Source organism: Poecilia reticulata, chromosome 2 (genome assembly GCF_904066995.2).
Source record: "Poecilia reticulata chromosome 2, P_reticulata-male-v2, whole genome shotgun sequence".
NCBI classification, from domain to species: domain Eukaryota; kingdom Metazoa; phylum Chordata; class Actinopteri; order Cyprinodontiformes; family Poeciliidae; genus Poecilia; species Poecilia reticulata.
In genome coordinates, this window is record NC_088831.1 from 26,524,829 (window position 1) to 26,541,575 (window position 16,747).

Below are 16,747 nucleotides of genomic sequence, written 5' to 3' on the forward strand. Positions count from 1 at the left end.
TATAATGTAGAAAGTGAACCGATCAAGCAAATGTGAAGTTTTAAGTTTACCAGTGAATATTTTTTGCTAAATTCACAGAGAAAAACAAAGAACAGAGGAAGAAGCAAAAGCTTTTATCAGTTGTCGACAGCAAAAACCATTAATTTACATGTGATTTAAATAAGAGAACAAATAAAACTGAAGGTGGACTTAAAATGAATCTTGATGTACAAAAAAAAACAATGATAAACTGGTTTCGAAACATGTGACATGCATATTTTACATCAAGCAGAAGAAAAATAACCACTTTCACCTCATGTTTGTGTACGTTCCCCAAACAGCTAGAAGAGAAAAGACAAGAACAAGTTATGATAAAGCTTAATGGAGATAACACAACACATCTCAGGGACAGCGTTTTAGCAGTAGCAGCAATTTAAGACAGAACATCAGAAAGGAGGAAAGCTTAGAGAGAAAAATTGGTTCAGTTGTTTTTTTTTTCTCATCTAATCTGGCAGCACTGTGCATATAGTGAATACACTCCCAAGTGGTTGGCTCCAACTATTGGTAGGGTCTTCAAACTAACCATCATACCTGCCAATAACCTTTAAACCAGTTGATGTGTTTGTTTTTTTTCTTAAAGCTGCCACTAAACATATTTACCAACCAACATATTTACCAAAAAATACACCAACCAATCCACAATAAAACTAAATGAAATAAAACATTCAAGTTTTAAATGTTTTTTTTAAACATAAAAGCATGTTAACCAGTGCTTTATTTCACAAGAACAGTAATAGATGCATGCTATTAAATAGGTCTAAATTTGACAGTTTGACAAGATATGAACAAGTTGCTACAGTGTAAAGCTGTATGGCTACCACTCTATGAAAAAGGGGCAAAAATAATCTATTTTTGCTGAACCATGTAAACTGCAGTACATTAGCAACATATGAATTTCCCAGCGCAAAGATACAAAGAATCTTTTCATGCGGACCTTGCCTTATTTACTTATTTATTTTTACAAACTTTGCACTTTTTGGCAAGAGTACAAAAAGTACATATTTTATACTAATCCTAACTAACGTAAAGCTTTTCAATGTTGTGACCCAGACTTGATGTCATGCTAAACAAAGGTAGGAGTGTGTATCCAGCCCCAACATGTACGTTATCATTCGACGAAGCAGTTTTCAGTCCTGGTCGTCAAGACCCACTGCCCTTCATGTTTTAGACATGATGGACGGGCAACCATCCATTTATTTAGGTCAAGTGTGCAGAGGCAGGGAAACACATGAAACATGCAGGGCAGTGGGCCACTACTCTAACATGCAGCTCAATAAATTAAAACGTCATTAAAAGTTCATTAATGTCAGACTCATTATAAGATTGAAAGATCTGAGGAGTCTATTTAAATTGGTTTTGATGATCATGACTTGCAGCTGAAGAAAACCCAAAATTAACTCAAGAAATGCTACGTTGCTGTCTACACAATCACAGGAAAAACTACTGACCCAGCAGACATTTATTGACGCCCTCCACAATTCTTATCAGCCGACTTTCAGGAAGTTTTAAAGCGCGCCTTACTTCCCTCAGCTGATCTAATTTCATTTTCCAGAAGAACTTGGCGTCTATGCAGCCCGGTAAAACCAGCCCATTGTCCTACGCTTCGCTTGGTACAAAGGGTGTGGTATTGACAAGCAATTGCTTCCTGGAGGCATGGTCTCTGTTGAACTTTTAAACACTACATAGTCTCTAAAGTTTGCTCGTGATGCATGTAATGTACCAGTTTGACAATATGAAACTTAACTGAAATTGCCTGCACTGTAAGCGACCATCCTCCATGCTCGGACCGGCACTTCAGAGAGACAAATGTCGATCCGAACGAGGCGGCTACAAACTCACGTGACCTAAATCCCACTGAGAATCTATGGGATGCTGTCAAAGGGAAGGTCAGCCACTCCAGACCCAACAATTCAGTCAAGCTGAGAGCTACTATAAGCCAACTTCAGCAGATCCACAGGCTATTTGCCTCTATGACTACTGAAAATTCATTTCAGTTGGTTGCCGTTTTTGTAAACATTTTTAATTACATACCATTTTATATTCTAAATGAACACGAATATTACTATAATATTGAAATAAATCAACTTTGCAATGATTTTCTAATTTGTTGAGCTGCGTCTTTACATTAGATAATCATTTACAAATGTCAGTTTAGATTTCATGATTGACTGAGAAATGAATTAAAGGAGTTGAAGAAAAATCCAGGTCTGAATAAGTGGGGGCTTGTTTTTACAGAAGCTTCTTTTAAGAGAAGTAATAATGATAACATATTTATCTTTTGTTAGTTTAAGCAATCACCTGACAGCACAGTAAGGTTTCACAGAGATTATCTTGATGTTTTTGTTAACGCAGCGCTGCCTATCAGAATGTTCCACAGGTTGGTACGCAGCTGCTGATGTTATAAATAAAATATCATTAGCATAATGTGGGAAATTATTCCCTAGCCAGGTTAAGAATAGAAATAGAAGCATAAACCTGGGATGAATGATTGACCTGATGACAGGTTAAGTAGGTCATATCTGATTTGTCCAGTCACTTAAATTGATTTGAAGCTGGTTTGTTGTGTGAACAAAGAAATGCAGCTCATCCAACTGCCAATATTTAATCAGTCCAACTAAACCTATGATCTATAATCACACCAAAGAGTCTTGATTTAGTATCTCCTTAAAGTTCAATAACAGTCACAAAAGGCTCTAGCAACATAAAAGGCCATGGATTTGGTTTATCCTCACGAATCAATAAACTAATAATGTTTTGACCAACGTCAATTGATCTTCAATGTTTTTAGGAATTTACTAAATATCACTCTAAAGAATTTAAATGTGCTTCATGTGCAAATGTTACGGGTTTTAGCAAACAAGTAGCTCGACAAATATCAACTAAATTCATAATAAATGACTTTGGTCTCAGTTATTCTTTGTACGTTGTGTAAACCCGCAAGTTTTTTTTATTTTTCTTAAGTTGTGGTTCTGTATTATTGATCTTGTGAAACCCCAGTTTTTTGGGGGGTTTTTTTTAAAAGAAATTCTTGATATTGAGATTTTGAACTCTATGTTAAATGGGCAGATAATCTCAACAGCTGTTACTGTTAGGCCCTTACACAGTACTATTTATAGAACATTAAACACAGTGAAGGCATGGGCCAGCCACTGATATTATTGAAGATTTAAGATTACAAATATTGTTTCAACAGTGTTTGGAAATGTCTGTGGTTGCAAAAAAACAAGAGCGACGGTGTGGAAATGAAAGGAGCACCATCTTTTACTAAGGCAACTTTATTTTTAAAATGATGAGCGGCATGAGCTGACTAAATACTGAGCATCCCAGGACTTACCAGCAAGGTATTAAAAGCATAGCATAATCATTTTAGGCAATAAACAGAATAAAACAACAAATATTCAATGTAATAAGGACTTTAAAACTATTTAGTCTTCAATTTTGTTTAAGTTAATATATCAAATGAAATCACAATAAATACATACAACAGAGACCCAAAATAAACATTATGTTGTATAGCTTTTGCATCAGTAAGAATAATTGCTGCCTTTCTGTTTCTAATAAATTAGTTAGATAATTTCCATTTTTGTTTTAAAAGGTTAGTAAAACTACTCTGATAAAGTAAAACCGGGGGTGTTTTACTTTATCAGAGTATGGATGGATCAGTTAGGCACTGATCCATGCCTAACATACAGTTCTAGTAAAAAACCCAACCCGTTTCATTTAGACCCACGCTCTAATTCAGTAGTTAAACAATCGGGTATTTCAACATTAACACTGTGAATTTATCTTCTATTAAATAAATTACGACTCTCAGGAAACGTAGAAACTGTTGCCAGGAAATCATACTGTTACCTATTTTTTCCTACCTGCATTTGTTTGTTTGTTTTTCTTATTTTGTCTAAATGGGAACCATTCGGGTTTAATGATCTGTATCTCGGGTGCTTGACCACTACACGGAGTTGCGGCAGCCTGTTGTGTTGGTTGGAAGTTTCCACAGCAGTGTCAATGTGCAGTTGAAAAATAATCGTAAAGAGATATTTCTTTTTAAGATAATCATGTTTGATAAATCACAAGAATATCAAAACAATGTACTCACAAGCAATGTACGCGATCAAAGCGAGAGCAAAAAGTAGCTTCATCATTCTTCTGTTTAAGCCTGAAAGCAGCCAGAAGACCCGCTTCATCATCCGATCCAAGCAACAGATCCAGGAAACCAGTTGGCCACCTTTTCAATTCCAGCTAGTGCATTTTGGGTCAATGCTGTTTTCATCTGATGATTTCTGGGTCAATATAAATGCTGGGTGTCACTTAAAATGTAAATAGCTCCTGGGGAGGACAGGCTTTCTAGCTGCTCCTGCAACGTCAACACCAAGCAGTTTACGTGGCTAGCAGCGTAATGTATACAGGTAGCAAACAGTTAGCTGTCAGGTGGCAAGGCATGCTGTGGAGTGATGACAATCATCCCTACGTTAATGCTTATTTAACAAAGTTAACATTTATTCCCTTACGGGAAAAAGGGTTACTATAGATGATCGTATATCCTGGACAAATGCGTCAGTATTGACAATACGAACTGCGATACCAAAACAGTACGAACCCTAATGGTTAGCCGTTAGCTTCACATTAGCCGCGTCTGGCTAGCATGCTACTTAAAAGTCGCCGCCTGTTTTCTTACGTTCACTTCAAAAAACAACACAAAAATTAGTCTCAAATTCGGACAAGGGTGCAAAAACACAACCGCCTCTCATTTAAACGTCCCACGCGTGCAAACATGACGAAGTTGCTCCACTCAGCTGGGCCGAGGAATAACGGATGAGCGATTATTCGTCGCTCGATTCATAAGCCTGTATGACGTTCGTTTCACTTTAGCAAAACTCAAACAATAAACCTTTTGTTTCAGTGTCACGTTACTAAGATTTTTTCCTTGCTTAGCGTTAAGCAAGCAAGGAAAAACACATCCCTAAACATTATGCCAGTCGTTTCAAATTTCCAGAAACAGATTGATATTTGTGAATACAGATGCAATACCAGTTTGATGTTCCCATTTCAGCCAGTGTGGTCTGTTCACAGCTTTAATGGTTTTCAACTATAAATTGACATCAGACTAAGAATTATTACTTAAATTATTAATCCCTCATTTTTAAAAGTAAGCACAACGCTTTTAGTGCAAAAAATATTTAGTTGGTGAACAATTTGTTTGTTTGTTGAAATGTTTCTTTTTCTGAAATTATTTAGTTTTATACCAGATATAACAGGACCCACAACTTACCAAAGAGCTCAACTTTTATCACATCAGACAACGGAATATTCTTTAGTCTTACTTACAAGTCATCATGGGTTTTGGGAGAGGAGTATTTATGTTGTTTTTGCTCTGCAGTTGATTTTCCCTGTATTTCTCCAAACTATACCAGCTTTATTCAGTCTCTTTTTTTTATGGCTGATTCACAAACATTGACTTTAACTGAGGCAAGCAAAATCTGCAGTACTGGTAGTACTTGTTTTTTTTTGTGACCTTCCGCATGAGTCGTCAATCCACTCTCGGAATGATGTCGGTAGTCCGTCACTCCTGAAATAGTTTGGCACGTACTGTTCAATGTTTTTTTGTGTTTGTGGATAAAGGGTCTCTCTGTGCAATCTCGAAACCTTAGAAAGAGCTTTGTAACCTTTGCCAGACTTGTAGGTGCCAATGGCTTTGCTTCTTATCTGTTACAAAATTTCTGTCAGCAACAGCAACTGCTTGTTTAAGATTTGTAGCCTAATTTATCATGTCAGGCAAGCTCTACATTAGAGATTAGGACCAGGTTTAGCGAGTGTAATTGTACCAAAAATGGAATAAATTACAAGTAACCAATGGCACAAAAAAGGGAAGATTAACTTTTCTTCCCTCTGCAGATAATTACAAAACTGCTTTTGGAATTTACTCAGGTTTCTTTGTTTGGTGTGGATAAATATGATCTGAAACATATAAACAGGACAAAAAAAACACAAGCAGAATAAATTTGTATAATATTTTCTCTTGACATTATTATTTATTTCCCCAGGAAATCCCATTGAGATTAATAATCTCTTTTACAAGAGAATCCTGGCTAAGACTGGCGTCAGCTCACAGTTTTTAAAACTTGTCTGTATGTGTGTGTGCCTTCAGCTGGATCACAAAATACTTCTGCAGTTTACCAGATTCTTGTTAAGCTCATACTTCAAAGCATCAATTTAAAAAGTTCAGCTTTGAGGGTCTTACCAGAAACAGCACAAAACTTGTAATTTTTTTTAGTAGATTATGTCTTGCAGTATAAACTGTCTGTTTTTGTATGGTGCTTTGTGATCTGGGCTTGCTTTGATCCTCCTCGTGAACTGCACCTCAACAGAAATAGTTTCCCAGTAAAGCTTTTATCATATTGACGTTTTTTCTTCTTTTTACACACCACATCATTTTATAAAGTTCTTATTTAAGATGAACCCAATCAGCTAAGCATTCATTGATTTTGAAAGCAGAATGACTCAAAAAAAAAAAAAGGTCTATATGTTCACTGCAACATCATAAGCGATAAATAAAGGACAACTGAACTGTTCCTGTTTATAAAGACTTTTCACATTTTCTTTTGGTTTGAACTTGAAACAGTACCCTTCTATTTCAGTACGTTGGCTTGTCATGTTCTGAATGACTGAATCTTCAGCAGCACACTGCATCATCTATCAATGGTCTGATTCACACAAGTGAAAGAAATTTATTTTATATGTACATGTGCAGCAATCAGTCAGAGGGAAAATTAGAAGTGGCAGAATGTCTTCAATTTTGTCTCTAGGCAGCTGCTCCACTTCCTGTCATGCCTCCACGTCTCTCATCCGTCAGCCTAAAGCTCTTCAGATGTCATGTCTGTTTGTGTTTTTACAATTCACTCACAGCAACATTAACAGATTTCTCTCTCTGTGAGGTTTCACACAATGCTACGTCCTGGAAGTTATTTTTTACAGCTTCATGAATGCGCAGCCTTTGAACCAGAGGTTTTCAGATCTCTGGTGATAATCTTTATTGCCTTTGTTAATGTTAGTTTTTCATGTTTGTGTTTTTTTTGATGTTCAAATAAGCTTTTCTGTCTTCGCCATGGTCGGTATTAAAAAGCACTGATTAAAGCAGCTAAGGTCATAAGTGAACAAGTGAATGTTAATACTTTATGTGGCTGCGTTGTCTACGCAGTGTGAAATTTACAAATGCAATCAGACTCCCTTGGAAATACTTCCTACAGATGCCTTGATGAGAAAGATAGACATGGCTGAGTAAGATTGCTTAATGAATTTTTTTTTATTTTTATAACTGCTGTCTATATTTAATTTGTGAAGAAGAACAATGAAAAAACAGAAAATCAATTCTTGGTTATCAACTTTTCAATTAATTTCAAATTATCTGCTTAAACACTGGTGTCCTTCTTGTCAGGACACAACGTTTATTTAACCCCAAACATATCATGAAATGCTTGGAAAGTGATGAAAGTTTCTGGGAAAGAGTTTTCTTCAGCTGACATAGCTGTTCAATTTTTTTCAGAAGAAATACATTTAATTACTCATAATGTTACGTCACTTTGCTTGTATATGTTTGACATAAGAAATGAAGCTAAAATTCTTCAATTTTTCACCTCAATTGAGAAAGGGATGCATTTGATAGACGGCCAGCCAAGGTGAACAACTGTATAGCTCTGCAGCATACTGTGAAATTGCTGTGAATACTAAGCTGGGGGAACAATAATGTAAATAAACACTGAATTGTATCAATTCACACTGTTGTGATTCAAAATAAGGATAAGAAATTGGTTCACAAATTTAATTAAACGAGCCCCACTGTGAGGCCTTTAAAGGGCAGATTGCAATGATGTGAAAGACTTTGGTTTTTCTTTGACACTTTGATCTAGGGGTCTGCCATTTTGGGCTCATTTCGTGTTTGTATACTAGATTTGTCTGGTGCTGTCTTATGATCTGTTAAGTTATCTTGTCTCCTGTTTCATTTTTTTTTTTACTTTGTTTTGGGGATCTTACATTTAGTGGATTCTTTTGCTCATTTCTGGCAAAGGTTTTCTGATCTCAATTGAATTTGAAAACACTTCATTGCTTTAACTCATACTGAACTTCAAAAAGTTGCTGTTGAGGTTTACTGCTGTGAGCAGGAAGGATCCCCTGCAGTGGTTTGTGTTACAGCAGTAGTGAATAAGTCTCTGACTGAAGACACTCATTGAATAGCAGCCTCCTGAAGAAGATCCAGGGTTATCCATAATTTTCTTGATTTTATGAAGAATCCTTTTTACAGTTACCTCCAGCTAGTCCTCAGTAGTTCCCAGAACAGAATCAGCCCTTTTATCAGGCTACTGTGCCTTTTTAAGTCCATGGCTCTGATGCTGCTACAACAAATGATGGCAGAAGAAATCGCACTCTCAGCAACAGACTCATAGAAACTCAACATTGTTAACAGTCTCCTATCTCTGTTTTTTGTTAGTAATTCTCAATCAGTTCATGCTCCCCTTCAGTTGTTCCACATTTAGTTATTTAGATTCACATGTTTATTGTTACATTAATCACTCTGCATTGTGTTTACCCTCTATTTTTTAGATTTTCAGCTTTGTCAGGTCCACCTTTTACTCTCTGTATGCATCACCATTTTGCATGTCGTTGATTTCTTGACACCAAGTGTTTGTGAAAGAAAATGCTTTATTATTTGTCAACCTGCCTCTTGTGTGTGCTTTGCTTTTTGATTCAGACACATTCATCCATGTTCATGTTCAATCACTGCATGTCATCACATGCCATACAGGTCAGGTAATGAACTAATTGAGGCTAATCTTAAAACAGGGAAGGTTCTGAAACATGCAAGGTATTGACCCTTGAGGAAAAGCTTTAAATTGCATTTCTTAAAAATCCTGATCTGCAAGTATTTATCTCTATTTGACATCAAAAAATACACAACAAAACAAAATTGTGTTTTTCTTGTCCAAATCAATGACGCATAGTCTTCTTTCAGACAGGAGATCAGCGGATTGATAGGTGGTTTTAATCTCTCCAATTACTGCTCTGGGCTTTACCTCAGATATTCACCACAGCATCAGGATATACTGTAGATGTCACAGAAGCGCTTTTGGGATCTTGATCTCAGCTGCTAGCAGTGCAAGTTCCTCCATATCGATTCAGAAACATTGCTACGGATCTTACCAAAAAACAAAAGCTTGGGTGTTAACAACACATCCCGTGGTGTGAAGACAAAGCAGTGGTGCATTTGGTTCCTGCTGCCCATTTACCCAGGTTATTCTGTGTTTCTAACCTGGCAGCTGCTGTGTGTTTGTCTGATTCATGCTAATCCATCTGACAGAGCAGTGCAGGTCCAGCGTATTCTCTGCCTCTCACCCAAGGGCAGGTGGGAAAGTCAGTGACCCCTGGAGGCCTTTGCATGATGGCTGGAAATGACATTATTAAGTACATATTTTGCATCTACCCATATTTCTCGTGTCTTGTTTGTTTTGTTTTGCAATATTACCTATCGGCCTTGTTTTTGGAACCTGTGAGCAGAAACAGGCAGGTGATGATCCAAAAGGAGCATCAAAATAGGCTGCTAGATAAATCCATCTGTGGAGATGGGATGTGTTGCTGGACATTGATCAAGTTGAATCCTTTCATTGTAATTAGGAAGATGATGAGTACTCAGCCAAATATATAATTCAATTAGTTTTTCTCTCTGTTGGACAGTAGTTGTCCGTTTGATGTATTTAGACTGGCAGGAGGATGCGTGTCATTTTTGTTTACCTGTTTATCTCCTAAGGGTGTTAAATTTAAAGTAGATTATTTTCTTCAAACTCTAACATAATCTGAGGGTGCATTTATGCCACAGGAATCTTTTCTAGGAATCAAGATAGATTTATTGGGGCCATGTTTACCTAAAGTACAAATATAAACTACCAGGACAGAAATGGCCCTAATGTAGGAGATAAGCACCTTTCATTGGCTCAATATTCACAGTATTTTTGTTTCAGTCATCTCCCAGTTTTAATTCCTTTAGAGGTTTTCTGTTAAATTTAATTTATACAATTTAGGTAATTGGTGCAAACACAGCACTACACCCAGATAGTAATCTTTAGTATCACAGCATTCACAGTGTTAACACTTAAAAGCATCACTAAAATCAACTAAACATGTTTGAAATTTTAATTCAGAGTGCTAAATACAGTGTGGACTTTTGGCAAAAAAAGTAACACTCTTGACCTTCTTTTGGGAATTAAACCATAATATTTGAATCATTTACAGATTTTATGTGCCAAGGGTTCCAGAAATGTGTATCATTAACCGATTTTAAGCTTATGAAGCTGAAAAATGTTTGCAGAGGGGCCTCTCAGATTTTATCTGTCCATTCATTTTAGTTTTGGGGAAACTGCAGGAAAAGTGACGTGACATTGTTGAAACCTGCCTTCATAATAATATACTGTAGATATCAGTTTAACTCTGTAAGAAAATAAGATAGTTTAACTTACTTGAACTAGGAACAGCAATGAGGGTAAATAATATAAATGCTTGATTTTAAAAAGTAACTTCTTATAAAAAGGCAATTTCACTTTAAAAGGTTTGTTTGATCAGGGAAGATGACAAAAGCAAAAAAAAAAAAACCCTTAAAAAAAACTCTTATCAAACATCGTTCCCTCAGCGGACAGAGTGGAAAACTAAAAATTAAATGTTGGAAGCAGTGAGATAACATAATTTCAAATGAAAGACATTCATGACCGTTTACACCAGATCATCTTTGACATGTTTAACGTGGTTATATAATTGCATGCTGATGTCCCTCAGGGATGATTTTTCTGAACATCCCATCTGCTGGGGGAGTTGGGCCATCTGACAGCTGTTAATGACCTGAATTAGCATAAAAACATGCAAAATAAAGATTTGCCTTGCGCGCTCTGACCCTGATATTATTACAACAAGAACTCCTGCTGTGTAGCTACATTAACAGAACTAATTTACAATTTTCTTGAGAAATCTTCACTTGGAAATGTCGAGCGAGAGTATCAGCATCAAAAGGTATTTACTGCTAAGTGGGGTCGTGCCACAGCACTTTTGAACCTATAGTGCAAATTCAAAACAGTTCTATCACAAAACAAACATAGTGATTCAGAAACAAGTAGTAGAGAGATGAAAATAAATCATTAAAAGGATTCTCTGTCGTAGAGTTGTGTAGTTAATGCACCTAGTGTGGAGCTTTGATGAGAGTTGGACTGTTTGCTAATAAAAGGGAAGTTTGAGTGTACTTTCTAAAGAATAAACCTTATCTACCCAACAAAGCTGACAGTGAGCAATGGCTTTCTGACAGAAACATGGACAGCACGTCATTCTGAGAGATATGAGAAACCAAACTCCAGCTGAAAGTGAGAACCAAGATGTGTTAATATCAGTAAAACATGAACAATGTTGGGAAACAGTTTTCTTTCTTATTTTTTATTTTTATTATTTTTTTACACTCAAAACATTCAGACAAGAATAACCGGAGTAAATATAGCAAGTAGTTTCATTTATCAAGAGAAAAAAGATGGCTGATGTGTGTGTGTGTGTGTGTGTGTGTGTGTGTGTGTGTGTGTGTGTGTGTGTGTGTGTGTGTGTGTGTGTGTGTGTGTGTGTGTGTGTGTGTGTGTGTGTGTGTTAACAATGTTATTTTCTTTTAGCTTTATCACCCTGAAAGGCTACTGCCCCGGTCTGGGGCCATTAATGATTTTTTTTAGGTTTGATTTCGTTTAATGAATTAAGTCTGGACTGGGGAAAAAAAAAAAAAAAATCATACTATCTTCAACAAACCTCGTCTTTTTTGTTGTTTTCAGCACTTCTGCCCCTCTTGATGTAATGATACCGTAGGCTGTGATGTAAAACCACCCACAGGCATCTGCACGGCATCTTATTTTTTTTTTTGTCATTTTTTCTGCTTCATCTACTTGCCCCAGGCTTTTCAGCCAGTATTCCCACCAGCTGATGAAGTAATTTTTTTTCTTTTTAAACTTTCTTTTCATTCAGATAATTAACTCCGAATGAAAACATTTCTTTTGCATTTGCTAACCTCTGTGTAACCAAGACTGTCCCTTTATTCCCCAGTACCAACACATCAAAATTGAAAGCCTTATTGATATAAATTAATGGAAATGTTTTCATTTTAAATGCGTATTTCGCGTTAAAACAAACGCCACAAAAACACGCACGCGCCTCCCCCAGTCGGCCACAGTCTTTCGTGACGTAAGAGCAGCCGTGCCTTTAAAGCTGCTGGAAACCACTGCATGTTAATCCTGCTGGAGTCTGCACTGTGAGGACGGATTACAATCAACTCTAATGCACTTGAAGATGACAAGCTTCCCCGAAGAATTAATACTGCAGCATCCTGCTTTCAATTTAACCTGGCACGGTGTTGACTTTTTAACAGAAATGTGAGGTTCATCTGATCTCTGCGCGCTGAACACAGAAGGAGTGATGCATTGAGGTTAACAGGTGCCCCCCCTGCCCCCTTTTCTTTTTTCTTCTTGGAAAGGAGTTTTTATTTTGGAGGTATGTGCGTTTTGAACTTAACGCGAGGCTCTCAGGTTGCGCGAGCAAAATCAGCCCAGGGAAAAACTTGAGAAAAATACCGCTTTTTAAAAAAAAACAAAAGAAACAAAAAAAAAAAAAGAAAAAGAAAACAAAACTTTCCACGTATGAAATGAGTCGCACGGTTGCTTTGTCCAGCGCGACCAAACTCCTCCAGATCAAAGACAGAGTTAGATGAATGGACCACAGGATGTTTTCTGGTCAGGGCGCTGTGAATTACAGCTTCAACCAGAGCGATGACCTGAAGCCCGGCGACGCGTCCGCGGGCGCGGCGAAGCTCTCCCCGGCGGGCTTCGTCGTGCTTTCCGTCGTCCTGGGCTTCATCATGACTTTCGGCTTCCTGAACAACTTCATAGTCCTGCTGCTGTTCTGCAAATACAAGAAGCTGCGCACGCCGGTGAACATGCTGCTGCTGAACATCAGCGTCAGCGACATGCTGGTGTGTTTGTTTGGAACCACGCTCAGCTTCGCCTCCAGCATCCGGGGAAAGTGGCTGCTGGGGCGCGGCGGCTGCAGCTGGTACGGCTTCATCAACTCCTGCTTCGGTACGTGTCTTCTTCTGCTCTCACAATCTCCAGCAGGACGTGTCCAGCTCAGTTTCTTTTTTCAATTTAATGCATTGATTTTTACTTTCTTATCATTTGAGTGTAACTTTTAATTAATATAAATAACCAACGAAATTGGCATAAATCCTACACGAGGGACACATGTACAGTATGCAAGAGACAGATGTCACAGGAGGGAAGAGGGAACAAAGTGATATTTTTGTTAAACAAATTCCCATTTAGACTTGGAATAGCTGCAGGTTTTTATACGTATTTGCAGCATTTCTTTTACTATAACTTTATGGTGCATTTAAAAAAAAAGGGATGATGGCTGACTTCACAATGAAATCCCATCAGCTACTAACACATTGCCTGTCTATAAAGCCCTAAAGCAAACAGTCGCTACCCATATTTAGCAAAGCAGATGTGGTTTTGGATAATTATAGGATAGATGATCATATTTCAGCTGGTAGCAGTGATCAGCCTCGTTTCTTAAACAACCATGTCAGAAGACACATCCATGTGGTCAGGAAAAATATGCTCATTTATTTTAGAAAACTTAATGAGTAGTAATCCAGTAATGAAAACATCTAAGGGGAATTGCTGGAACTTCCAAAATTTGGTGAAAAACCGTCCAATGCATTATTCAGGACAGAAATGATAGTGGGGGAACCATCATATTTACAATAAGAAGTGTGTTTGTAAAAAATAAACTTTAAAGATTATGATTAGCAATTTCTTAAATGTGTGGTGAAACCAAAAACAGGAGAACTCGCTGGTTCTTTTCAGTAGTGAAAGTAAGAACGTCTCCACACACAGTGCGAAGGAAGCTCAAGGAATTGGGACGAAGCGGATCTGTGAGGGTAACCAGGGAAAAACTTTGCTGGGCAGCATAAAGATTGGAGTCTGGATCAGTGGAAAAATGCCATGTGTGTTGATGAATCCAGATTTTACCCTGTTACAGAAGAAGAGAGGCAGAGGAAGTGATACACCCATCATACCTTCTGTACAAGCCTGAAGGGGTATTGCTGTGATCTGGGGTTGTTGCAGTTGGCCAGATCACCTTCATAGACAGTGCCAGGTTGTTAGGCACTGCACACTCCCTGGTTACCTTAATAGTTGAAGGATCTTTGGTTTCCACTCATTAACTATCTCTGTGTTTCATGATCATTTTACACATCTGAAATAAACTCTTGCAATGAAGGTAAATGTGTTGCCTTTCAGCCATCTGACTGGCAGCAACAGGTGGGGAAGCGAGAGTGCATCAATAGATAATTGCTCCATTCTGATCTTGAGCTGTCTCTCCAGTTATAGTTATTTTAACATACAATAGAGATTATAAACCAGTTGAAATGAACAGAGCTTTTCAATAAGCTACCTATTTCAGTAAAGTTTGAAATGGCAGCAAATCTCTTAAATTGTCAAACCTAATTAGATGCTGCGCTGGAAGTATTTTTTCTCTCGTACAACCGGGACAGAGAGGCTGATGGAGATTAGAGGCACTAATGTTGTTTCTGCTTGGGTAGCAATGCAATTGTAAAAACAATTATTTTAAATGCGGCAAATTTGCTATCATTCAGAGCTTTAAGGTGCTTGTTTAACTAATAGTTTCTTACAGTTTGGGCAAGATTAGAAGATGACACACTATTATTCTGACATGCACATTAGCAAGTGTTATATTATTACTTAATATTTCAGAGTTGGGTTAAATCTGTTGCATTTTTTTCATGAGGGACTTTTACTGCAGAGCGAGATAGTTTTATTTACCACATTGTTTGCACTGCGGCGCACAAACTGCAACTGTGACAGTTTGAAAACGGTGAAAAATAGCTTATTAAGTTATCACTTAAAATGTCTGCTCAGATCTGCACTCGCCATAGAAAACTAAAATCCAATTTTTACAAACTATCTCACCATGTTCAAGATACACTTTCCCTTAAAGACAAACACTAAGATTAGTTGTTTTTTTTTCTTATTAAACGCTGACAGGTCTCAGGGAGCTAGGTGTTTTGATACCGATGCTGGGGATTGCAGAGCCTTTGGCTGAAGGTTTTTTGTGTATCTGTCCAGAAGGTGGTGTGACAGAGTAACAAATTGGATTCTCCAGTAACCGCTTCTGGAAATATTAGATAAGACTGCTGAGCTCATTTGCATTCTTGTTAGCTACATATTGCAGGGATACTAGCTGAACAGCTGATATCAATGTGAAGTCCCAGGAGACTGGGCCATCAGGTGTGAGTGAACAAATAAACCAAAGCTTTAAAGCTCAAAAACTAATTTCTTTTTACCAATTACTAGAAGGTCCTTCAGTTCAGAGCATCACTTTCCTGAAGAGCTTCAAAATGGACATTCCCTTTTGCTTGATTTGATCAGAACCAACAGGCAAACAGCTACACAGTCATCATAGTGAGCCGGTCATAATATGTCCCCTGATGTTAAATGTAATGGCAAAGTTCTTCATAAGCATTTTACCTGTCATTTCTACAAATTTTACCTATCTTACTTGTCATTCTTGCGTTAAATGACAGGCAGTGGTTAGCCTTGAGTTGCAAGTGAAAGACCAAATGTCACTCTAAAATATTGCAAATGGATTCCATTAGTGGCTAAGTACAAGAGGCAACACGGACAGCAAATGCTTATTTCAAGGTGTGATTTTTAAATCTTTCATAATTTGCCATCAGGCTTCAGATAATTTCTGGTTTTCCACTTTCAAAATGTCAAGTGTGTCGAAAACCGACGCAAACAGCTTGTTAATTTTGCTGCCTTTAGCTGATATACAGTGCCTTGCAAAAGTAATCATACATACACATTGAACCTTTTCACATTTTGACTCATTACGGCCACAAACCTCATTGTAAATTATTTGGATTTTATGCATCTTTGCTACCTCAAAGGAAAATGGCAAATTGGGTCTGACTTTTTCGTGGGCAAAAATATCAGATCAGGGTCACATTCACATGCTGTGTGAACGTAACTTATCCTGGCAGGCATGCTGCTGTGCCATTCACTTTCATTGTTAACGTGATTGACTGAAGACAGCTCTGTGACTTGTTCAAGCTTGAAATGTTGTTTCATAAGCTTACTCTGCTTTTAGCATTTCTACAACTTCATCCCTGAATGGTCTGCTCTGTTTCTTGACCTTCATGATGCTGTTTGTTCTCTTATCTTCTCTAACAAACCTCTGAGGCTTTCACAAAACCACTGCACTTCTTCTAAAAGTAAATTATTTACAGGTGGACTCTGTTTGCTAGTTGGGTTACTTCTCAACAAATTTAGGTGCTCTGATTTTTTTTTTTATTCTCAGATTCTTACTACTAAATAAAGTAAGACTCTGAAGTGATAAACAGTGGAGGTTTTTTTAAGTACAGGAACATTTTAAAAAGTCCACTTTGAGTATTTTTTGCTATAATTTTATGGACATTTTCAGTTTTTTGTCATTGGGCTGGAATTTTCATGTTTTTTTTTGTTTTCCACGCTTTAGATGCAAAATCATTTTTCATTACTTTGTTTTTGTACAGGTTTGCCATTTCTCCTGGCTCTAAAGCTAAAATTGTATTGAATAATTTTTAAAATAT

General features: G+C 37.3%; 2 protein-coding genes across 2 annotated transcripts in view; one reads left to right on the forward strand and one right to left on the reverse strand.

Moving 5' to 3' along the window:
• Positions 1-4,890, reverse strand: part of uxs1 (UDP-glucuronate decarboxylase 1) — a 35,813-nt gene extending 30,923 nt beyond the window's left edge. The window contains exons 1-2 of the mRNA XM_081602929.1: positions 4,136-4,890; positions 293-320 (exon numbers count right to left, since the gene is read on the reverse strand). Coding sequence (XP_081459055.1) covers positions 293-320; positions 4,136-4,226 — 119 coding nt within the window. The 5' untranslated portion in view covers positions 4,227-4,890. The remainder of the gene's footprint in view (positions 1-292; positions 321-4,135) is intronic.
• Positions 4,891-12,224: 7,334 nt separating this feature from the next.
• The window catches only part of tmtops2b (teleost multiple tissue opsin 2b), a 37,794-nt gene continuing 33,271 nt past the window's right edge, over positions 12,225-16,747 (forward strand). The window contains exon 1 of the mRNA XM_008434773.3: positions 12,225-13,172. Coding sequence (XP_008432995.1) covers positions 12,806-13,172 — 367 coding nt within the window. The 5' untranslated portion in view covers positions 12,225-12,805. The remainder of the gene's footprint in view (positions 13,173-16,747) is intronic.